The sequence below is a fragment of the Phoca vitulina genome, unplaced genomic scaffold (assembly GCF_004348235.1).
Source record: "Phoca vitulina isolate PV1807 unplaced genomic scaffold, GSC_HSeal_1.0 scaffold105, whole genome shotgun sequence".
Taxonomy (NCBI): domain Eukaryota; kingdom Metazoa; phylum Chordata; class Mammalia; order Carnivora; family Phocidae; genus Phoca; species Phoca vitulina.
In genome coordinates, this window is record NW_022589808.1 from 1,300,155 (window position 1) to 1,325,192 (window position 25,038).

General features: G+C 34.3%; 1 protein-coding gene across 2 annotated transcripts in view; it reads right to left on the reverse strand.

Moving 5' to 3' along the window:
• The window catches only part of ANKRD12 (ankyrin repeat domain 12), a 123,754-nt gene that overhangs the window by 75,442 nt on the left and 23,274 nt on the right, over positions 1–25,038 (reverse strand). For both annotated transcript variants that reach the window (XM_032397856.1, XM_032397857.1), the window contains exons 2-3: positions 14,620–14,757; positions 3,244–3,391 (exon numbers count right to left, since the gene is read on the reverse strand). In XM_032397856.1, coding sequence (XP_032253747.1) covers positions 3,244–3,391; positions 14,620–14,706 — 235 coding nt within the window. In that variant the 5' untranslated portion in view covers positions 14,707–14,757. The remainder of the gene's footprint in view (positions 1–3,243; positions 3,392–14,619; positions 14,758–25,038) is intronic.

A 25,038-nucleotide genomic window follows, 5' to 3' on the forward strand; every position in this document is an offset into this window, starting at 1 on the left:
AGGGAAGGGAAGGGAAGGGAAGGGAAGGGAAGGGAAGGGAAGGGAAGGAAGGGAAAGGAAAGGAAAGAAAGAAACTAAAGGAATTGCTTCTTCTCTAAAAGAGATATCATATACTAAAACATAAACACAAATAAATGTAGATGTATATGAAAGAATTTTAAATAAAGATTAAAATTTTTAAGTAATTATTTTTAAAAACTATGTATTTCAGTTGTAGACATCAGTTATTCCCTTGCTATGAGAGATAAGCTGAGGAGCATTGTTAACATTTTCTCCTTATTCCCAACTCCCCATTCTTTTACTTAACCTAAGTCAGGGTTTACAATTTTTTTCTGGGCTTATAATACACCCACTAGTTCAGGCTTAGTTCTACAATGAAATAGTCTTTTCTATTTAAACAATCTTATCTTTCAATATGTGTGTTAATATATGCCCTGTGTACACACCCATACAAATATAAATATACATAAGCTTTCAAACAGTACATATTATTTCATAACCTATTTTTAAATTCTGTATGCTATGAATATCTTTCCATTTCATGTATTCTTCTACAATGTTATTAAGAGTAAAAATTGTATTTCTTCATTGGATTTACCATAATCGAACAAATTCTCTATTACTTGACATTATTTTCCTGGGTTTATTTTTGCTATTATAGATGAAGTGGAGATAAAGATAATTTTCATTGTCATCAATTACTTATACAGATTAAATCCCAAAAGAAAGAATAAGTCAAACGTTAATAAACTTTAGTTCTGGATAAATGTTTTCATATTTACCTCCAACAAATATTCCTATTATTTAGACCAACTAAAGTAATCTGGCCAGTGACCACCTGGTACGATTTAGGTCAACAATTTTCTCAATTGTTACATATTGTATTTCTTTGATTATTATTGAAATAAATAAAATATATTTCTTTGCTGGGCGCCTGAGTGGCTCAGTTGGTTGAGCGACTGCCTTCAGCTCAGGTCATGATCCTGGAGTCTCAGGATCAAGTCCCACATCGGGCTCCCTGCTCGGCGGGGAGTCTCCTTCTCCCTCTGACCCTCCCCCCCCAATGCTCTCTCTCTCTCTCTCACAAATAAGTAAATAAAATCTTAAAGAATATATGTATATATATTTCTTTGCCAAGAGCAATTCTGTTGTTTTAAACTACTTGCTTGTTATCTTTTCTCCATTTTCTCATTTTTTTCTCTTCACATTTCAGAGACCTTTAAATACTAAATATATTAAGAAACAAGGATTGTCATATATGTTGTAAATATTTCCTTTATATCTTTATAATTTTAACTAATCATTTAAAATATAGTACATTTTATAAAAAAAGATCAATGTCAAATGTGGGTCTTGGTGCTATAATTATTTTCATATGGAAAATACCACTTGATAGTACTTTGGATTCTCCTTTTTTTTTTTTTAAATTATGAAAATAAGACAGATGGATTGTAAATAAGACATTTTGCTTTGGGCCTGGGGAAATTCTTATTAATGCTCTGGGCGGGGGCGGGGTGTGTGTGTGTTTGTGTGTGTGTGTGTGTGTGTACGCATGCACAAGCAAAACTAAAGCCTACATCTACTTTTTACTAGAATTTGTAAATTTAGCCTACCAAAAATGTTTAAATCCATTAAAATCTTGTCTAGTGTTAGCATATAACCTTTCCAAAAGATATCTAGGAATTTGTTACAAAACAATGAGAGCGAGCTGCAACATTCTGCTACATTCATGCAGTGGAAAAATTGTAGCAGGGAAAAAGTATATAATGTAGTAAATAAAATATGAATTACATTATGTTTATCCAGTGCTTAAACTTTGTGCCTAAGTAACATTTTCTACTTTATTTTACAATAAATAAAAGACAAATAATCTAGCTGATCTGATAACAAGGTTCTCATGGGAAGTTTATTATTTTGAAATCTTATTTACTTCTAAAAATATATTTACATTCTTTGAATTTATCTAAATCCCTTCTTCAATTACTAGTAAAAATATCACTGTCACTGGAAAACAAAACCTGGTTAATGCAAGTACTTTAAAAATGATAAACAAAAGGACTTCCAGGGAAAAAATACGAGAAAAGTTAAATCTTATCTATCTAAAGGCACATACGCACCTTCTCAGCTAAGTGATCAACTAATCGGTTGAGAATACTGCTTAAGGATAAGGAGTCATTCTTCAGAAAAAAAGACTGAATCTCTAGAAGTCAGTGTAACTTAAAATGAACAAAGCACAAAATATCTTAATCATTGCAAAAAAGAACAATTTTCAAGGATTAAAAATGTCATGTATAAGAATTTCTAATTCAAGCTAAGAGAGACAGCAAAATACACAAAAGGAGGCCTACCTCCTGAAAGTTAATTTAAGTACTTTCTAAAGCTATGTTAGCATAAGGTGTTTCAAAAGCCTTTATAGAGTATTTTCAGATTCCAGAGTCAAGATCATTTCCATATTGATGATTAAAATGGCTAGAAAGGTATAAACAGAATATAATCTCTGTATATAAACTCAGATTAGAACGCTAACTTTCTGTGAGTGAAGCTGAAACATTCTTAAAAACAGTTCATTATTAGTATTTTATGCAAGGGATAAAACAATTATGATAAATACATATCAAATACTGAAGTTTAGCTTCAAGAAATGATTAGTTCAGGGCTAGAACACAATCTAGTAGTGATTTAGTAGATAGCGGTAATGAGGTTCTAATCTATTGTGAACAACTGGGATTGACTGATGTCAAGGATCATTCCTGACATATGAGAGTTTTGAGGAAAAAAGGTACCATGAATTGGGCTTAGGTGATAAACCTCAGTAATTTTTTTTCAGGGTTGGGGAGGGCATATTTCGGATTCATTTCTGAATCTAAACTGCCTATACTGTTTTCTCTGGTGGGTTCAATAGTGTGTCCACAAAAACTCAACAACTTTTTCTCACCTCTAACATATCCTATGCTCCCTATCACAGTAAATTTTCATCACTGAAATGCTCCCCAAGAAATTAAGTTCTGAAAGTGGTAAGAGATTTGTAATAAACATGAAGAGTAAGGAAAGAAGCAAATTGTTGTTATCTGATTAGAGATCATGTTTGGGTGAGAAATGTATGAATTTCTGCCCCAAAATGATAAATCTGAAATACTGAAATACAAATATTTCTCTATAAAATGGGTGCAAGAGGAATGATATGAAGAAAATCATAGTAAAAGAATGATTAAGATTTTACCAGAGAACAACAAATTATTCTACCTGTGTCTGAATCTCGTTCTTCATTTCTTGATGGACTAATGGTAAAAGGAAGTTTACGTTTCATGGATGATTTCTCTTTCATCTCCTTGCCCACATCACTTCGGTCAATTTTTGGAGTTTTACTATATGATGCAATCTTGTCTTTACTCTATTAAAAATCAAATATGAATAAAGTTGTAACAATATTAGCTAAGCAATACAGTACCTAAAAATTAATGAAGAAAAGTTTCAAATATGTACAAAAGTAGAGAGGTATGGTAAACCACTGTCTTCAATGTATTCAAGACCCAGTTTCAACAAATTTAACATTTTTTAACTTGTCTCATATTCCCCTTTTACTTGATGACAGAATTTTAAAATAACAATAAAACAAAATATCTTGAATATAATAAAACTCTGTATCTAAGTATAATATAGATGAATCATCAACAAACAAATACATAAACCTGAAAAAGCGATTCTGTGTATAATTAAACATACTGTGCTTTGTTAATACCCTGTGCCCACCCATTCAGGTGAGTATCCTACCTTCATGGTCTACAACCATTATCAAGTTCACATTTATAATCCAAATATCTAAACTGGTACTGCACATATAAACTGGGCTATTAACGACTCCTTTATGAAAAACCTGCTAGATACTAAGAATTAAGCCCTATCACCTTAGCAGGAGAGCTTAAAAGAATAGTGATATGAGGGCGCCTAGGTGGCTCTGTCGGTTAAGTGTCTGCCTTCGGCTCAGGTCTTAATCCTGGGGTCAGCAGAGAGTCTGCTTCTCCCTCTACCCCTTCCCCTGCTTGTTCTCTCTCTCTCTCTCTTTCAAACAGATATTTTTAAAAAAAGAATAGTGATGATAATAAATGACAGATATAATAATTATAGAGACTCTCAGAAGCAAATAAGTAGACTCAGATTGCAGAAGATACCAGCTCTCAACCCAAGACAGAAAATGAAGAGGGGGAAGAAGAGGCATGAAAAATTAAATAGTGCGTTTTTTAAAAAGTAGAATTTATCAATAAAATCAAACTCCCAGAGGGGTTATTAAAAAGTTAAAAAAAATACTGTATTCATTTTTATACCACCAAAAGTTTAAGAGGCCTAGAAAAATAGACTATTCTCTTAGAAAACATACATTACTATAAATTGGCTCATGAAAGAAATAGAAAGCCTGAATAGACCAATAATCATAGAAGACCATAAATCCATAGCTAAAGATTTTAAGTTTAAAAAAGGTACCTAGCCCAGAAGATTTTACAAGAGAGTAAAAAAAACTCAAGGGACAGATATTTCACATGTCATGTAAATACTATAAGCATGAAGGTATGATAAGAAGTAACAATCCATCTTATAAGCCTAAAATAAAACTGATACCAAAAGAGAATATAAGACAGAAATTATAAACTAAACTGGTTATGAAATAAACACAAAAATAAACTATCCTAAATAAACTGTCAAATCAGATTAGTGTCTTAGAACTTAGAAAGATAATATATCATAATCAAGCAGGGTTCACCCAAGGAATACAAGAATAGTTCATTATTAGAGAATCTCTTAAGACAATTCACTGCATCAAAAGATTAAAGAAAAACTATACAATGAATTTACCAGGTGACAAAAATAACATTTTGACCGAGTCTACATTCATTTTTGATAAATCTATTAACAAAATCAGGAAGAGAATGTGACTTCTTTATATCTTAACTGATAAAGATTACTGAAGAATAACAGCCTCGTATTATTTATTTCTCAGTTATAAAGTTAAATCCTCTTGAGCTGTTTTTCCACTTCTGCCATTGATATTGAACTTCACAGGCATGTATTTTCTTTACAAGGTTGTTTTAGAATGTAGGTTTTATTATTACTCATGTATGGTGAAGCTGACAGACAAGGCGACCACTGCCACTGAAAGGACAGTTTGTTATAGTTCTCAAGATGAGGGGGCACGCCACACTATACAGGGACACAAACCAAGGTGGGTTAGGAAGCAGAAAGAGAGAAGGGAAATGAGGGGAAAAGCTTTTATTGTGGTTTCCTCAGGAAAGAAAAGGCAAAGCAGAGTAAATGGGCTCAGGATTGGGTATTTTTAGTAACGTCAGCAGTTTCTGGGCTATGGGCGTTGTTTCTCTTACTGTCTGGTACCCGGCTCTAGAGTCATTTATTAGGGCAGGGGGACAGTGGCCCAGGGTGGGAGAGTTGGATACGGCTGGTGGCTGGGTCTGGACTCTGGATTGGTTGGTTTGCATATGAAATGTTGGTCATAAGTGAGTTGTTTACTATCTTTGGGAATTGGCTAGCCCTGGAAGCGGTAGTCTCCCTGGTGTCAGCAGGCCCCAGATGTCAAATCATCAGAAATAAAAAGGCATGATTAATACAAAGATTAACCAACGAAATTCTAGAGACTTGCCTTAGAAATAGGAATCTTTGTTATTAATAGAATCTAAGAAAAATGTGAAGATGTCCATTTTCCCTTGAACCTGTGTAAATAAAGATACTGTTCTGTGCCATAAAACAAGTTAAAAGAAACCAATTTGATAACATGTTAAGTGGAAAATGTTCACAAGAACATACTGATCACACTCTCCTCTGCAATATGGTGATTAGTGTGAATATTTCTAACTGCTACCAACCAGTTCTGTTCTCTGTAAAATAAAACTATCCTGGTTAGTACTACTTAAACAAAAGGTTTTTGTGAGATTCTTAAACACTTTAAAAATTATTTTCAGATCTGGGGAAAAAAACTTTCAAAATACATAGTTACATCTGATTGTCCTGAAATTTCTGTATTACCAAATCACTGGCACATTCTTCTTCCATACCCATGACATAGAAAAGTCTAGAACTCTTAGATTATTTTAAAATATTTTAAGTCTTTTCATTTATGTTAATTCTGTTATTCTTTCAATAACCTACAACAGCTAACATACACAGTAATGAAATCAATGTAAACATGTGGGGCCTACTATACATTAATAAAAAAACAATGACAACAAAAATCAATGGCAAGATGAGTATGACCTTCTATCACTGTTACTGTTAGACAATATACTGGTAGCCTTTACCAACTCAGTAAGATGGAAAAAAGAAGAGGTAAAAATTTACCGAGAAATAAAAAAATAGAAAACTCTTGAAGGACACAACCTTAAATATGAAGAGCTATCTGTAGGTAGCAGCATTACTGGTGTGTTGGGAGAGAATTCTCCATGGCTCTCTTGCATATCTGCACATCTTACAAACAGAGACACTAACTCCCTTTGTTCTGGACTATCTTTTCAAGAATATCTATATGGAGAACAGCCTTGGAAGGTAGCATCTCCCCATAGAGCACAAAGGGCAGATCTGTATCCTGTTCTGTATAATAAATAATTTCTCCCTTTAGGGGGAGTAAGTCAGGTAGACTTACTGCCCATTATAAAAGATCTGGGGTTCCTCTCCTGTACCCTTTATATGTAGTTGTCACCTGGCTCTCTTTGCATCCCCTTGTGAGAAATAGGGCTCACGTTACAGGCACAAATGCTGATAGATGGCTACTGCTATTGTTATGAGAAATTAACTTTCCTTTATATCCCACTCAGGAGTCTCGCATCTCCTGCCAGCATCCATGAAGCTGATTAGCTTGCAAGTAGGACAGTGTACAATGCAATCTCAGATTCTTGATGGTTTTTTACAAGGCAATTTCTATTTTCATTATTCTTCTATGTATTTTCTAAGTTTTCTACAACCAACATGTATTATATTACTTGAACAGTAAAATAAAAATTTCTCTATTATCACTTGGATATAAAATAATGAAGGTCTGAAGTATGTTGATGAAAAGGATAAGACAGCTACTTAGCAGGTTAAATGATTAATAGCCACTTTCACACTTCATGAATTTAACCTAGATTTTAGATTTTCATAGAAGGTTTTATCAAAGATTTTTTTTTTTTTTTTACAGATCATAAATACTAACTTACAGCTGAAAACAGTACAAAATAATTTCTAAACTAAAATCAATGGAAAAAATCCCACAGATTAGCACTGAAAGGATAAAATACTTGAAGAATTGTGAGGAGACATTTTTGATGAACTCCTATTGTGATATTTAATGAGGTAATGAAAGCACTTTATATTAAATGCGTATTGCTATAGAATGTGATTATTATTTAAAATTATGCTCCACTTAAATCATTTAAGAAATTAAATTTTGGTTCAGGTTATTTTATTAAGTTAGGATCTCATAACAGCAATAGTCTGTGTCATATTAAACTGTAAATAAGATCTCTATCAGAACTGTATATTCATTTCTAAAACTGTATGGAAGAAAAAAACTCAGAAGAAGCTTGAGGCTGGCTTCAAGGCCAATCTACTCACTAAGTTAAATACCTAACACTGAAGAAAATCACTTTTAACAACAGCTTTCAATGTCAACCTGCTCAGAAATCCTAAAACATGGCAATGAGCACCATGCACATTGCCTCAGAAGAACTTCTGATACTTACCCAAACAAACAAGTATGTGATCTTGATTAAGTGATTGTACAGAGATTGAGAAGAATTAAATATATCACTTTGGGTAAGCCAAAAATTAATAAATGAAAAATATAGTAGTCTGTATTATTCTTCCCATTTATTGTATAAATCTAATGATTAATAAGCATTCTTAACTTACCAAAGCAATGTTTTTAATAGAAGTATGTTAGTGAAAAGTGTTTGCTTTTTGCTAGTTGTTTCTACACTTTTATGAAGGCAATGCTTAGCCACTACTGTTTATTTAGTGGCAGCTTTCAAAAGCTACATACAAAGTACCTAGGAAGAACAGAAGTTTTAACAAGTTCAGCCATATAAATTCAACCCCCAAAATGATATCAAGCAGCCCAGATATAATTTCACAAATGTAACCTTTACTATATTCAAACATTTAGAAAAAGAAGTTCTAATTGTCTTCTCAAATCTAGCACTGCATTCTGTCCCTAAAACTCTACTGAAATTACCTTTACCAAGCAAAGTCATTTTAAGTCATTTTAAGGTATCTCAACTGACAAAATCCAATGGCCTCACCCTTCCTGCTAACCTCTGTGGCATTTGGCATACAGACTCTCTTAGCTACTCTTCTCTGTTTAGCCTCTCCTGGTTCTCTCTGTCCTCATTTCCTGTCTCTTGATGACTCTTAAATATTTGAATTCCTCAGGGTATACTCTCCTCCATTCTCTCTCCACTCTCTTTGGGTGACATCTCCATAATGATAAGGTTACTTTTTCACTAATCCTCATATATTTATTTCCAATGAGCTGTTTTGAGCTCTGGATTTTTATCTAACTGCTTATTAATACTTCCAGCTGGATGTTCCAATGGCCAAATCAACAAGTACAAACCAAACATTCTTCTCAAAACAACCCATTCCATTTCTTGGATTCCTTCTCAGGGAATAATAAACCTCAGGGTGGACCCAGATTACTTTTTCTACATACTCAAGTTTGATTCATTCAACATCATTTAGATCTGCCAACTTCTTTCTATCCCCATAGCCGCTGCCCACACTGCCTTTTGTTTGGATTTTTAAAATAACACTCTAATTGCTTTCTACCATAGCCCTTCCCTTTTAACTCAATGGCTACAGGATAAATTTCAAGTTCCTTGGCAAGACACATAAGGCCAGGGCGCCTGGGTGGCTCAGTCGTTAAGCGTCTGCCTTCGGCTCAGGTCATGATCCCAGGGTCCTGGGATCGAGTCCCACATCGGGCTCCCTGCTCTGCGGGAGGCCTGCTTCTCTCTCTCCCACTCCCCCTGCTTGTGTTCCTGCTCTCGCTATGTCTCTCTCTGTCAAATAAATAAATAAAATCTTTAAAAAAAAAAAAAAGACACATAAGGCCATAATGAACCAGCCCGTGTCTAATACTCATCTCCTACCCTCCATCCTCCACAGGCTACATCCTGACTTTATATGTACTACTGTAACGTGAAAATTCATGTCTTTTTTACATCTTGGACTGTCCTCCACTTCCACTTTCCTGCTGGCCACATACTCATTCATCCTTGAGAATTCAGATTAAGTATCTTTTCTACTGTGAAACCATCCCTGAACCCTCTACAGTTGATTGCTTCTCTCCTTTTTTGTCCCATCATTGTACACTCAATACTTCCATTAATGTGCTTCTTACAATGGTAGAGCAATTCTCAAAGTATGGTACCTGAGACCATTTCAGAGGATCTGCAAGGTCAGAAATATGCTCACAGTAAGGTGTTACTGTACCTTGCTCATTCTCTCAAGAATACTAGAGTTTTCTAGAGACTACATGACAAGTGATATCCAAATACACTGCATGCAGAAGCAGATGAGAATTCAGTGGTCTTCTGTTAAATCAGACATTAAAGATCTGTGCAAAACCAAGGACACTCTTCTAATATTTTTTGTTTTGGATATAGTTATATATCCAATATAGTTGTTTTCCATGAAAATATATTATGTGTGTAAACATGTAATAGTTTTACTGTTTTTTTAAACCAGTTAATATAACATTAATTTTTTCTCAGTTCTAATTTCTGATACTGTAAATATCAACAGATATACCCACATGTAAAAAAGCTTTTTGGGATTTTTTTCCCCCCCAAATATTTTATTTATTTATTTAAGAGAGAGAGATAGAGCACAAGCAGGCAAACAGTCAGAGGGAGAGGGAGACGCAGACTCCCCGCTGAGCTGGGAGCCCAATGTGGGGGTAGATCCCAGGACCTGGAGATCATGACCTGAGCTGAAGGCAAATGCTTAACCATCTGAGCCACCCAGGTGACCCTTTTTGGGATCTTTGATTATGTTGAAGAGGTCCTGAGAGCAAAACATTTCAGACAAACAGGAAGAATTATTAAAGAGTCTTCATAAAGATTTAAATCATACCTTAACCACCTGTTGTTTTATGCTTAGTGTCATAAAACAGTACATAATACACTAAGAATCCCATATAAGGTTTGTTAGATAAAACTAATAATGAAACCATTCTGCTTAAGATTTGTCACATTTGGGGAAATTTGTCTATGGTGGAGTGAAGATACTGGCAATTTATTTGGGGAAACTTGTCTATGGTGGAGTGAAGATACTGGCAATTTATCTCCCCAAGAAACGACTACAAATCTAGACAACTGTCAAAACAACCACTTCAAGGCTCTAGAAATTGAAAAAAGCAAACAACAAATTGAGAAGCCTTTTTCTTTCAAGAAAAACTGCTTAAATTTTCAAGAAAACTTTCTTTTTTCTTTTTTCAAGAAAAACGATGTTTTTTTCAAGAACAGTGAGTGTCTTTGGCATTCTTGCCCGGGGAATGCTTTCATTCCCTGGCTGATGCTTAGTTTCATGAAGTGCTACTGGGGTGGGGTTGGCAATGAAAACCAGCATCTTTGCTGCCAAAGAGTGTCAACTTGAATTGGTATAGAAGGCCAAAAGCCCACACCCAGCTGCATTGTTTATAAAAATAGCAAACAGGGTAGGAAACAACTGGAGGGGGGCACAATGCATAGTCCTATTAGCCTAAGATTGTGATCCTGCTGCAGAAGAGCAGCAGCTGGTGAATAAGCCAGATATTTACCAAGGAGACTGCAGAAACGAGAGAGCCATAGGGTGTACCAGATAAGATTTGTTTGCACATATCCTTGGCTGAGAGGGGAAGCTATGTTAATGTATGAGGAAGATCTGAGAAGGGCTAAGCTCTCCATATATCCCTCACTGACTGGGAGATGGTGTGTACATGCAGAGGAAATCTGGGAGGGTCCAAGCTCTCCACATATCCTTAGCTGAGTGCACACAAGCAAAGGGAAGACCTGGGTGAGCCCAACAGAAAGTAAATACCAGGGAAGATTTCAAAAATGCCTAAAGAGGGGAGCATGTGGGTGGCTCAGTCAGTTAAGTGTCTGCCTTCGGCTCAGGTCATGATCCCAGGGTCCTGGGATCAAGTCCCACATCGGGCTCGTTGCTCAGTGGGGAGCCTGCTTCTCCCTCTCCCTCTGCCTGCCGCTCTACCTGCTTGTGCTCTGTCAAATAAATAAAATCTTAAAAAAAACAAAACAAAAATGCCTGAATGTTGAATGCACTCCTCAACACACAGGCAGGTCTGTCAATAGAAGGTGGAAGTCTTATGGCTCCTGGTATTTGAGTACAACCTCTGACCAATCAACTGCTGCTGACTAATCTACACAGACAGGGGTAACCCTGTGGAAGCAAGACCAAAAAAGAAAAAGAAAAAAAAATGGATGCCAGTGGTTGAGACAAATACTGCAGATAAATTCTTAACATTTTATTATAAATAAATAAAAAAACTCAGCGACAGTTACAACTTTCCGGTGGGAAATAATGAGAACCCAGAATTGTAAAACTGCTACAGTATATGATCTAAATTGTCCAGTTTTCAATAAAAATTAAGACATACAAAAAAAAGCAAGGAAAAAAGTATTCAATAGAAACTTCTCTGAGTAAGCCCAAATACTAGATTTGACAGTTATTATAAAGAAATAAAACAATGTTTAAAAAATTAAAGTATGACAATGACTTATCAAACAGAAAATACTAATAAAGAAAAATTACAAAAACCAAATGGCAATACTGGATTTGAAAAGCAGAGTAACTGAAAATGTATTAGAAATGTTTACCAGCAGATGTGAAAAAAAAAAACCAGTAAATATTCCAAATTTCATGAAAGCCTTTAATCTACAGATCTAAGAAGCTCAAGAAACCCCAAATAGAATAAATACAAGGGAATCCTAAGCACATGACAGTCAAAGAGAGAGAAGCAATGAAAAAAAAAATTCATCTTGACAAGGGTACAAAACAGCTGACTTCTTATCAGAAACAGTTAAAGCAAGAAAGAAGTAGGGTGACATTCAATTTTTTTTTCTTTAAAAAAGTCAACTAAGAAATCTATATCCAACAAAACTGCGCTTTGAAAACAGTCACCAAAGACCACAATTCTATAACTCAATTTGTATGGAACATCCAGAATAGGCAATTCTACAGAGACAGAAAGTAGATTAGTGACTGCCTAGGGCTGTGAAAGTTGGGGACAGAACGAGGAGTGACTGCTGATGGATACACAGGTTTCTTTTTTGGGTAAAAATTCTCTAAAATCAATAGTGGAGATAACTGCACAACTCTGTAAATATAAAAGACTACTGAATTGTACACTTTAAGTGAATCATATGGTATGTGAATTATATCTCAATAAAGCTGTTTTTAAAATACAGCAAAACCAAGATATTCCTAGATCAATGAAGACTGAGAAATCTAATCATGGCTGAAGGTCTGTTTTACAGTAAATACTGAAATTCCTAGAGACTATAAGAAAATAACAACCAGACAGTAACTTGAGTCTGTAAGAAGAAGAAATTAAGAGTGACGAAACTGGTAAATTTGTAGGTAAAAAGAACTGTATGAATATGTGTTTCCCCTTTCTTCTTTCATTTCTTTAAAGGATTGTACAAAATCATAACAGTCTATTTTGGAGTTAATAGCAAATGTTGATGAATCTGTAGATAGATACACAAAAAAAGGGGAGGAAATGGAGCTATACAGGAACAAAGTTGCTATATTTTACTGGAATTAAGTCAATATTAACTTACAATAATTAGATGCATATTATAATCCAGAGATCAACCTCTTAAGATTACAATTCAAGAAATCAGAAATTTAAGAAGTTTAAGAAATCAGAAATGTAAATAGTACAATGAAAAATATTTAGAATAAAAAAAGGCAGCACAGATGGGAGAAAAACAAAAAAAATATGAAACATATAAGAACACAGAGCAAAATGGCGATGTAAATCCAACCCTATGAATAATTATATTAAATGTAAATGGATTAATCATTTTAATCAAAGGCAGAGATTGCCAGTGCAATCAGGCAAGAAAAAAACAGAAGTATCTATACTGGAAAAGAAGTAAAATTATCTTTATACGGAGAGGACATGATCCCATTTGTAGAAAATCCTAAGGAATCCACAGACTTTTAGAACCAATACATGAGTTCAGTAAGGTCACAGAATACAAAATCACTATATAAAAATCAATTCTATTTCTATGCACTAGCAATAAAAAACCCAAAATGAAATTAACTATTATAGCATCCAAAAGAATAAAACACTAATAATTTAGCAAAAGAAGTGCAAGATTTGTACACTAAAAACTATAAAGTATTGCTCAGGGAAACTGAAGACCTAAATAAACAGAGATATTCAGTGGTGATGGACTGAAAGACATACTGTTAAGATGTCAACACTATCCAAACTGATCTATTCGATAAAATCCTTACTAAAAATCCCAACAGGTTTTTTGTAGAAACTGACAAGCTAATCCTAAAATTTGTCTGGAAATGTAAAGGATCCTGAATAGCCAAAACAGTTTTTGAAAACAACAAATTCTGAAAACTTAAAATTCCTAATTTTGAAAGCAGATTTGGGGTTGCCTGGGGGTTGGGGTGGGAATAGGGACTGAATGCAAATGGGCATGAGCATCATTTAGCCATGATGGAAAGGGTGTAAACTGGATTGTGATGATGGCTGCAAAACTTTGTAAGTTTACTAAAAATCACCAGATTATACACTAAATGAGTGAATTTTAAGGGTAAATTATACCTCAATAAAGGGTTTAAAAAAAAGATTTGTACACAAATGTTCATTGCAACTCTATTCATATTTGCGAAAAACCGGAAACATTTCAGATGTCCTTCAATAAGAAAATGACTTAGGGGGAAGAAAAGACTTAAAAGGAAAAACAAAAAAACAAAAAGGAAAAATTCAAAGATAATGTGTAAAATTAACTAGATAAAGGAGATTGAGACCAGTTAGGAATGAAGAAGGATAGATGTAAAAAGAATCATAGGTCACTGGCAATGACTAATAATAAACAACAAAAACTGTTAATATTTATTAAGCACATATTATGTAACAAGCATTACATTAGGCACTATACTTATGCCATTTCACTGTCACAACAATTCTCTAAAGTACTCTTGTCCTCCATTGGAGAGAGAGACACTGAGGTTGGAAAAGTTATGTAAATTTACCCAAGGTTAAATATATGGAAAATACAACTGCTACTGTATATGTGTGTTTTGCTACTGGGGGTCAGGAGGTGGAGAAATAAATGCCAAATGATTGTGAAGTCTTGGATTTTTTTTTTCACCCCCTCTCACTGATTATTTCTTAAGTAAATATGACATATTAGTAATTGTGTTATCTCAGGGAATGAAAAACAATCTTATTCCTAGGAATCCAATTTAATTCTGAAAGATTTAGATAAATGGTTTGGATTTATCTGGCATCCAACTGCTTTTTATTTTATGGGTAATTACTAAAAATACTAAATGGGGAGTTCTTGCCAATTCCAAAGGAGTCAACACATCTTTAGTATAATCATATACCTTTCTTCCATATGGTTTTTCTACCATATTGCTGTCACTGTCAGAATTTTCACTCTGAACTGGTTTTGTGAACCCAGATTTGGGCATCTTATAGCTGTTCAGCTAGCTTCTTCTTTTATCAGTCTTCTCATCCTGGATCTGTAAAGAATGGATATATAAGGGTTATTTGTATTCATATGCAATGAAACCTACTTAAAGGTATATACCACAATTAATGCAATTTGATATTCTCTATGTCTCTAAAAGTCCTAGCCTAAACTAAGTTTTCATTTAAGAATTTGAGCTTCTAATTAAAGTCCACTCAGCTTGTCACTGAAAAGAAAAGAGAACTACTTTTATATTTCTTCCCATCTTCTCTAGACTAATATCTAATATCCAGTTTTTCAAGGAAACACAAGCAGTAGAAATGAAAGCAGTAACAAAGGGTTTGTCATTTCAGCCTGTCTCTAAAGGTAGACGGTCCTAGCAGATTCTCTGGTAGTTCTGCATTGGTCTGGAATATACTTCTGAAGACCCAACCAAGAATCTGATAGGTTTGACTGCAATTTTACAATATCTAATTCCATTTTAAATTAACTTAAATTTATGAAACCCTTCCTACTTGAAATTCCTGGAGTATTTATTCACCTTCACTCAACTCCCAGACATTCCCAGGCAGTCAGTCACTTTACCAACCTATTCATTTGCTTAATGTTTATCATACTGTAATTATCATGTCATATATCATTTTCTTTCTAATTTGTTCAGCCTTCTGTTTCCTGCTCTGCAATAGGTCAAGAATCTTCTTAGAAGCTTATGCTTACATACAAGCTTACACTTGAAATCCAAAAAAATTCCAAGAAGGGAGTTTTACATATAAAAAGGGAAGCCATGAGACTAGACCAGTGTTGCTGTCTGATGACCTACCAGCTACATGTGGCTGTTGAAAGTTAAATTAACTAAAATTAAAGTAACTACTATATAATACAGATATACATTTCTATTATCACAGAGAGCTCTACTGTATAGCACTGGGCTAGACTGAAGTTGCTGGCCAACAGGAGCATGACAGACCACAACATTAAGCAGAATGACTGACAAGCCTAATTTTTAATTATTTCATGCAATAAATTTCTTATAGATGGATATTACAGGTCTAAGTAAGCTATATTCTAGCATCTATGTGAATTATTAAAACCCAGACACCTTGAACAGAGGATTAATAAAATCTTCTATGTTCTTCAAATTGTTCTATTGGTGCTTTAAACTGTTTGATTGCAATAGGTGAATCAAACCCCAAAATCCCTTAAATGAACTGACTTAACTTGTAGATTATCAAAACTAGATTAAATTAATCTGAACATAGCCAAATTAGAATACATTCCAACAGAAAAAAACTGCCAGAGTTCAAATAGTTCAAATCTTTCATTTATAGAGGAGGAAATAAACTTGAATAAAGAAACTTTTTTGATACTACACACATGAGGCACAGTTTACCTTGGGATCATTCAACTGTTTCAACTATTACCATATAAATAGAATCATTAAACATAGCACTGCCCTCAAAACTAGCCTTGTGTAAAGCCTACAGAGTTACAGTTATGAGTCATATATAAACACAAAAATTCTGACTCAAAAGCAAAACGGATCTGCACAATATCAACCCCAGGCATTAGTCTAGGTGAGACTATAAAGATAAAGCACTAGCTCCTTCGTAGATCAAGCAAAGCAAGTTATTGGTGAATTTAGGACTGTCATTAATATTTTTTAAGAAAATTATACATAGCAATAATATTCTATTAATGGACTGTCAGAAAAAGCTTGTATTACCTTTCAATAACTTTATTTGGAAAATTTCAAAAAATCAAAATTAGATTCTAAAAATATTCCATCAATAAAAAGCATTTAATATATAGTTAGGTTCTGAGCCTATGCTATATAATGTAACTGCTAGAGCAACCAATATACAAACTATACACAGGATAATCAAAATCACATTAGGTAAACTAAAACAGAGTATCTTAAAATGTACAAATAACCAAATAGAAGGCAGGAAAAGAATGGAAAAAAGATATGCCATGCAAGCACTAATCAAAGGAAAGCTAGAGTAACTACATTAATATCAGACAAAACAGATCTCAGAGCAAAGGGTGAACTTTACTTATTACACACTGATAAGTTCAGTGTGTAATTAGATCAGTCCACTAAATGTGTATGCAACTAGCAAAAGAGCTGCAAAATACAGGAAGCAAAAACTGGCAAAACTGACAGGAGAAATAGACAAATTCATAATTACAGCTGAAAGCTTCAACTAGTCTAAGATAGAAAATTAACAAGGATATAAAAGAACGGAAAAATGCCATCAATTCAAGTCAACTGGATCTAACTGACATTTGTACAAAAATCTGCCCAACAACAGGAAAATAATCATTCTCTTCAAAGGCACACAGAATATTCACCAAGACAGGCATGTCATGGGTCAAAAACAAACAGTAATAAATTTAATATAATTGGGGCGCCTGGGTGGCTCAGTTGGTTAACCGCCTCACTCGATCTCAGCTCAGGTCTTGATCTTAGGGTTGTGAGTTCAAGCCCCATGTTGGGCTCCCAAACAAACTACAGATCAATATAACAGCTCATGATCATATACAAAAAAATCTTCAATAAAATATTAGGAAATTAAATTCAACTATATATAAAAAGGACAATCCATCATGACAAGTAGGATTTATCCCAGTAACTGAAGGTCAGCTTAATGCGTGAAAATCAATCTATGCAATTCACTGTATTAACAGACTAAAAGCGAAAAAAACAAATGGTAGTCTCAACAGATACAGAAAAAGCATTTGATGAAAGTTAATACTGATTAATGGCAAACAACTCCCAGTAATAGAACAGAACTTGAATGCTTTGTCTCCTAAGATCAACAATGAGGCAAGAATGTACACTCTCATCAAACCTCATCTTTTCCCCCTGGTTTTACTGAAGTATAACTGACAAACACTGTATATATCTAAGGTGTACAATGTGGTAATTTGATATATGTATACACTGTGAAATGATTACCACAAGCTAATTAAAACATCCATCATGTCACATAATTAACACATTTTATCTGTGTGTGTGTAGTAAGAGCACTTGAGTCTATAAGAAAATTTCAAGTATATAATACATTATTAACTATAGTCACCATGCTGTACATCTCCCCATTTCCCCCAATCCCCAGCAACTGCCATTCTACTCTTTGCTTCCATGAGTTCATTTTTAGATTCCACACGTAAGTGAAATCATACAGTATTTATTTTTCTGTCTCTGGCTTATCTCACTTAATGTAATGTCCTTCAAGTTCATCCATGTTAGCACAAATGGGAGGATTTCCTTTTTTTCAATGACTGAATAATATTCCATTGTAAATATGAAGACCATATTTTCTTTATCTATTCATCCATCAACATACATTAAGGCTGATTCTACACTTGGCTTTGGTGACTAATGCTGCAACACTGATTAGTAGAAATATCACTTTGAGGTATTGATTTCATTTCCTTTAGATATATACCTAAAAGTGGGATTGCTGGATCAGATAGCAGTTATATTGTTAATTTTTTGAGGAACCTCCATGCTCTTTTCCACAGTGGCTGCACCAACTTACATTCCAACTAGAGTGTATAAGGGACCTTGTCACCCTACGGTCACCAACTCTTGCTATCTCTTGTCTTTTTGGTAACAGCCATCCTAAAAGGTGTAAGGTGAGATCTCATCATGGTTTTGATTTGCATTTCCCTGATGATTAGTGATGCTGAGCACCTTTTCTCTCTTTTTTTTAAGATTTTATTTATTTATTTATTTGACAGAGAGAGAGACACAGCGAGAGAGGGAACACAAGCAGGGAGAGTGAGAGAGGGAGAAACAGGCTTGCTGCAGAGCAGGGAGCCCAATGCGGGGCTCGATCCCAGGACCCCGGGATCACGACCTGAGCAGAAGGCAGATGCGTTAACGACTGAGCCACCCAGGCGCTGAGCACCTCTTCATATACTTGGCCATTTGTGTGTCTTCTCTGGAGAAATGTTCAGGTCTTTTGCCCATTTTTAAACTGAATTTGTTTACTATTGAGTTGTATATATTTTGGACATTAATCCCTTACCAGATGTATGGCAAATATTTTCTCTCATTCCAAAGGCTGCCTTTCCATTGTTTCCTTCGCTGTGCGAAAGGTTTTTAGTTTAATGTAGTCCTACTTAATAAAAATTTCCTGGAGTGCGGGTTAAAATACACATTTAGTAGGTGTGAAATAAAACCAAGAATCTGTACTTTTAATAAGTATCCCAGTGGTTCTTAATCATTAGGAAAATTTGAAAACAAATTAAATTACTGAGTATTTTTACTGATACTATAAACGATCTCATTAGAAAAGGATTCATTTCATTAATTTAAGACAGGATTTCTCTACCATATTAAACCATATATATACACAACATGCATGCATGTGGGTGTGTGGGGTATCATCTTAATTTAAAAAATAACTACATTAAGCAGCCTGAGTGTCTCATTAAAATTTTTTAACTGTCATTTCCTTTCTTCACAGGATAACTCTTTGTGAGAGTACTTTAACTTACAAGATTGATCCTAAAGAGCATTCAAACACTGGCACAATATTTATTTTATTCTACTGATTGTTACTTATGCCATAAATGCTCCATAGCTTTCTTCTCTTAGATTGATCTGTTTCCGTTTTTCTGGCAAGTATATGTAGCAACTATTAGTTTCTTATCACTGCCTCTTAATTATCACCTTTAACACTGGCTTCTCTGGAAGTTTATTCTTCCCTCCACTTTAGATAGAAAATTTGTTGCTTACTCAATTACTGCCCTCTATAGATTTTTAAGTTTAAAATCGTCTTAGCAGAAGCTTGCAAACCACAGATTATATTTTTTTCTTTCAGATTATAAGGAAAAAATGAAGTTTTATACAATTCTTTACATTTAAATAGAACTTTAAACAGTATTTTCCAAACTGATTTTTCAAAGCCTCCTTCATTGGGATCTCTAGAAACTACTTTTGATGTGGGGTGGGGGATGAGGGATGGGGAAGAGAAATCACATAACTGGAAGAAAACTACTGTATCTTAAATCTCTTGACCTAAGTAAGGTGGTATCCATCTACCTGACCCAATCCTTCTTTCCAGTAGAAAAATATTCTATAAGCACACTTTCTTGGATTACATACGCATTTGCTTTAGCAAAAGGAGTCTGACCGACTCATTTTTGGGACACAATGCATGCATATCTAAAAAGTCCAGTTATTGGAAATTTGCTAAAAACTACTGATAAAAATCCGTATCACTACCCACAATGTAAAGTTTAACCAAGCAAGTAAAACTAATTAGGCAGTAACAATGTCACTAAACTAATGCTAAGTTATAATTTAATAACAAGAAGAGCAGATCCAAACAACACAGCTAACTCGACAAGAATAATTACACAGATAAGCATCCTTCTTGAAGGCTGAGGTAACTGCAATGTCAAGTCTTGCTTGACAGTCAGACTTCTTAGTATAATAACAAAACCGATTCTTCAGGCAATATTAATAAGTTGCTCTTTTTTGTTTACGACTTACTCTCATCCTAACAATTTGGAGAAAACTTTATCTTCCTAGCAGAGAGTACAAAATCGCCCATAGGAAGAAGCCAAACGTTGTTGAGAAAATGCCTTGGAAAAACCAATCAAGAAGGAATAAGCCTTGGGAGCAGTCTGTAGGGAAAAGCTACTCAACATGACAAAACAAGTGAGGGTTAAGGGGAAAAAATCCAAGAAGAGAGAAAAGACTGGTAGACTATTGGCAAGATAGTATGGCTAGACGAGAACTTTGGAGAACAGAAGTAGATAATGGAATTTGTGAAGTTATATGCTATGGATGTAAAAGTAAAAGTGAAAATCTACAGAAGTGTTCCTCTAAAGAAACTAAAGAAAATTCTGTATTTTGAGATCACTTTATAGTTTTATAACATTCAGTGAGCACTGGACCCTCAGAATCAATGCTTTAAACATTATTTTTTTTGTTAGCCCTAGTTACTCTATCTTCCAATTATAAGTCTAGTCACTCTATTTTCCAACTATAAGTCTGACTTCAAAATTCCTCATAGGGGTATCACAAAATACCAGAATTTGTCTTTAGCTTCTATCTACAAAACGAAAAGGTATCAAACTCAAAGTCTGTCAGCAAATCTTTCCCAGTTAAGTCATCAGATATACTTAGCTTTACTACTACAGCTCTATACCTACTTGGCAATTAGTACTCATCCTTTAAGAGTACATTTTTACCAAGGTTTTGGTGGCAGGAAGAGGGGAAGCTTTCCTCTAAGTGGGCTAAGATAAGCAGAAGTTTTAAAAAAAAAAAGTCAGGGGGAAAAAAACACCCAAGAGAAAATAAGCAGAACAAAGTACTGAAACCAAAACTTAGTAATGGATGAATACATACTACATGGATTAAAAGTTAACTGAAATCTAAACACAGATGCAACAAGCTGACATTTTATAAAATGGTTTCTTTCCCTCACTTCAACCCTGCCTAAACCGACTTTTAAATTAAAGACAATCAAACTGCGTTGGCATTTGTTTTTAGCTTTGACGAGATCCTCTTTATTCACATTACTGCTTCCAGAACATTTCAATTTACTCAAAATATGCTGTTCTTTTAGGCTTATGCCACCTGGTAATTCAAACTTGCTTGACTACCAGAAGCAAAGCAGAATGGTTTGTTGTTGTTTTTTAAAGATACAGATGTCTAGCTTTATCTTTGGAACTACTGAATCAGAATATCTGGGAAGGGAAATAAATACCACTTTTTAAAAAGCTGCCTTTAGTGACTGCCAGGGGCTGGGAGAAGAGGGAAACAGGTTTCTTTTTGGGTAATTAAAAATGTTCTAGAATTAGGTAATGGTGATGGTTGCACAACACTGTGAATATACCTAAAACCACTGAATTGTACACTTTAAAATGGTGAAAATAGTGAATTATATGTGAATTTTATTTCAATAAAAGAAGGTCCCTGGTGGTATAGCTTAACAATTCTGATACTATAGAGTTGAGCCTTGAACAATATGGGTTTGAACTGCACAGGTCCATTTATATGTGGAATTTTTCAATAATTATATATTAGAAAAAATAAAGAGATATGCAACAATTTGAAAACACTCACACAAGAACTACACAGCCCAGAAATAGTGAAAAAAGAGTTAGGTATCCCATGTATGCATAAAATATGCAAATACTAGTATATTTTACCATTTATTACCATAAAATATACAGAAATCTGTAATAAAAAACTAATTTATCAAAATGTACACATGCAGAGACTGTACATGGTACCATTTAGTCAAGAGAAATGAAAACAAATGTAAAGACAGAGTATTAAATAACTGCATAAAATTAACTGTAGCACACACATCTTGTACTACCGTAATAATTTCACAGCCACATCCTGTTACTACTGGTGGGTTCAGCGTTGCAAGTACCCACTTAAAATGTCGAGTCATGCCAATCATCTCTACATAAATTGCGCATTGCAGTAAAAAGTGATCTCTTGTGGTTCTCCCTATTAGTAAGGAGTTAAAAGGAGTTTTTAAGGAGTTAAAAGTTGTATGTGGATTTTCAACTGTGTGGGGAGTCAGCACCCCTAACCTCTGTGTGTTGTTTAAGGGTCAATTGATCTTGTATTCTGGAAATGAACACTTAAGTAAATGGATAGTGAATTATAGGAGCTATGGTTCTCACTGCTTGAGTGGGAGATTGCAGAAAGGCAAGTCAGGAGAAGGCTGAAATGTGGTAACGAATTATTGTTTGAGGGAGTATGAACTCATGTTTAGCTTAATGTACACACAGATGGTTTCATACAAAAATATTTATAGATATGCATAGGTAGAATTAGATTACACACATAGATTTCCTTCCTGTATCAGCTAGCAAGCCCAGGAGCAACAACAAATACCCCAGTAGCAAGGAGAACACGTAACACCAAGATCTTGGTTACTAGTACCTTTCTCCAAAGGAACCAGGGCTTAGAAAAATGGCTGATCCTAGGACTGAGACAGGAAATATACAACGTGAGTTTGGAGACTCTTGTACTATAAAGTAAGGAAGTCCTCAAAAAATGGACATAAATTCAACAATGGGAATGTGTCAAAGGGATACAGGTGTCCACTGCAAGAGGTCCCAACTACTAGAGTTGGAACACTTTCAGCAATAGAATAAATAAGTAAAGTGGTACTGGGTTATAACCCAAGGTATAAATATCTATGTCCATTTCCATGAGGAATTCCCGGTAGTTTATATAGATATTCTCTCAAGGAGGTGAATGAAGCATTATTGCCCACTCTGTGGGTTGCACAGAGTGACTTCCTTCCAAAGAATACAGTACAGAAAGAGGGAAAACAAAGAAACTTGAAAAACCTGACAAATACTATCCCAGCAAAGTGATTAAAGTTAGCATCAACAGTGATGTCATGTTGATAGTATGTACCCTTGATGTGATGAAAACGGAACTTTACCTAGGTGGTTTTCCTCCCTAAAACACATAACCCTAGTCTAATCACAAGAAAAATATAAGACAAATTCCAATATTGGGGCACCCTACAAAAATACCTGACCGGTACTCCTTAAAATGGTCGAGACCACCAAAAACAAGGAAAGTCTGAGAACCCATCACAGCCAAGAGGAGCATAGGAGACATGATGACTAAATGTAATGTGGCATCCTAGATGGGATTCCTAGAACAGGAATATGACATTAGGTAAAAATTATAGAAATCTGTATAAAGTATGGATTTCAGTTAATAATAATGTATCAATTATGAAAACTGTACCATGCTAATGTAAGATATTAATAACGGAGAAAATTTTGTGAGGTATACAGAAACTCCATGTTGTCTTTATAATTTTTCTGTAAATCTAAAACTACTTTAAAGTAAAATGTTTACTTATAAAAAAGTTCCCCAGGTAATTTCAATGATTTGGGAACCATTAAATAACTTCTTCCTCTACCCTTTTTACTGCAAGCACCTACATACCTCCCAGTTACTCTACCTCATATTGAGTTTTATCACTTACAGTCTTTATCTCTACCTCAAATCCCTCCCCCATCATGGTTTTCTTCAAAGTTCATGTCTATATCCCATCTCACACTCTGACCCCTTAGGTTCTTGGACTTCTCACTATCAAAAACTTTTTCACCCCACTTTAGCCACTACTCCATTTTTTTCTCTTCAGATTTTTGTTAGTATCCTTTGCCATTTTCTACTGTGGTATTTACCATTTTTCTATTGTCTTGTAAAAGCAGAAAAACAATGCTGTCATTTTTGTACACGCACACACATACACAGACATATCTCAGAGATACTGTGGGTTTGGTTCCAGACTACTGCAATAAAGTGAAAATCGCAAAAAAATGAGTCAAATGAATTTTTTTGGTTTTCCAGTGCACGTGAAAGTGATGTTTTACACTACACTGTAGTCTATTAAGTTAAAAAAAAAATGGATATACCTTAATTAAAAAAAATACTTTCTTGCTAAAAACTGCTAACCATCATCTGAGTTTCGAGTTGTAATCACTGATCACAGATCACTATAACAAATAATGAAAAAGTCTGAGATATTGTAAGAACTACCAGAATGTGATACAAAGACACAAACTGAGCAAATGCTGTTGGGAAAATTGCACTGACAGACCTGCTCAACACAAGGTTGACATAACATCCAATTTGTCAAAAAAAAAAAAAAAAAAGTGTCTGTAAAGCGCAATAAAGAAAGCCAATAGAACAAAGTATGCCTGTGTATATATGTAATAACACGTAATTTAAATTTAAAATATAATAATTTAAATTGTGGTTAAATTATAGTAATTATAACTATGCATTTATAATTACATATAACTTAAATTTAAAATCTATATAAAATTTAAATTGTGGTGAAATATACCTAATATAAAATTTACCACTTTATTTTTTTATAGAGGTATAACTGACATGTAACATGACATTAGTTTAAAGCGTAAAACATAACGATTCAGTATTTGTATATACTGTGAAATAATCACAATAAGCCTAGGTAACATCTGTCACCATACACAGGTGCAAATTATTTTCCTCATAATGAGAACTTTTAAGATTTACTCTTAGCAACTTTCAAATTTGCAATACAGTATTATCCATGCTGTATATTATGCTGTCACCATGCTGTACATCTTTATGACTTTTAATTTCCCACTGTTTTTTTTAATCTTTTGACCCCCTTCACCATTTACCCCCCACCTCTAGCAACCACTGTTTTCTGTATCCATGAACTTGTTTTTTTGTCAGTTGTTGTTGCTGTTCTTGTTTTTGTTTTTTCAGATCTTAAATTTAAGAGCGATCATATGGTGTTTGTCTTTTTGACTGACTTATTTCACT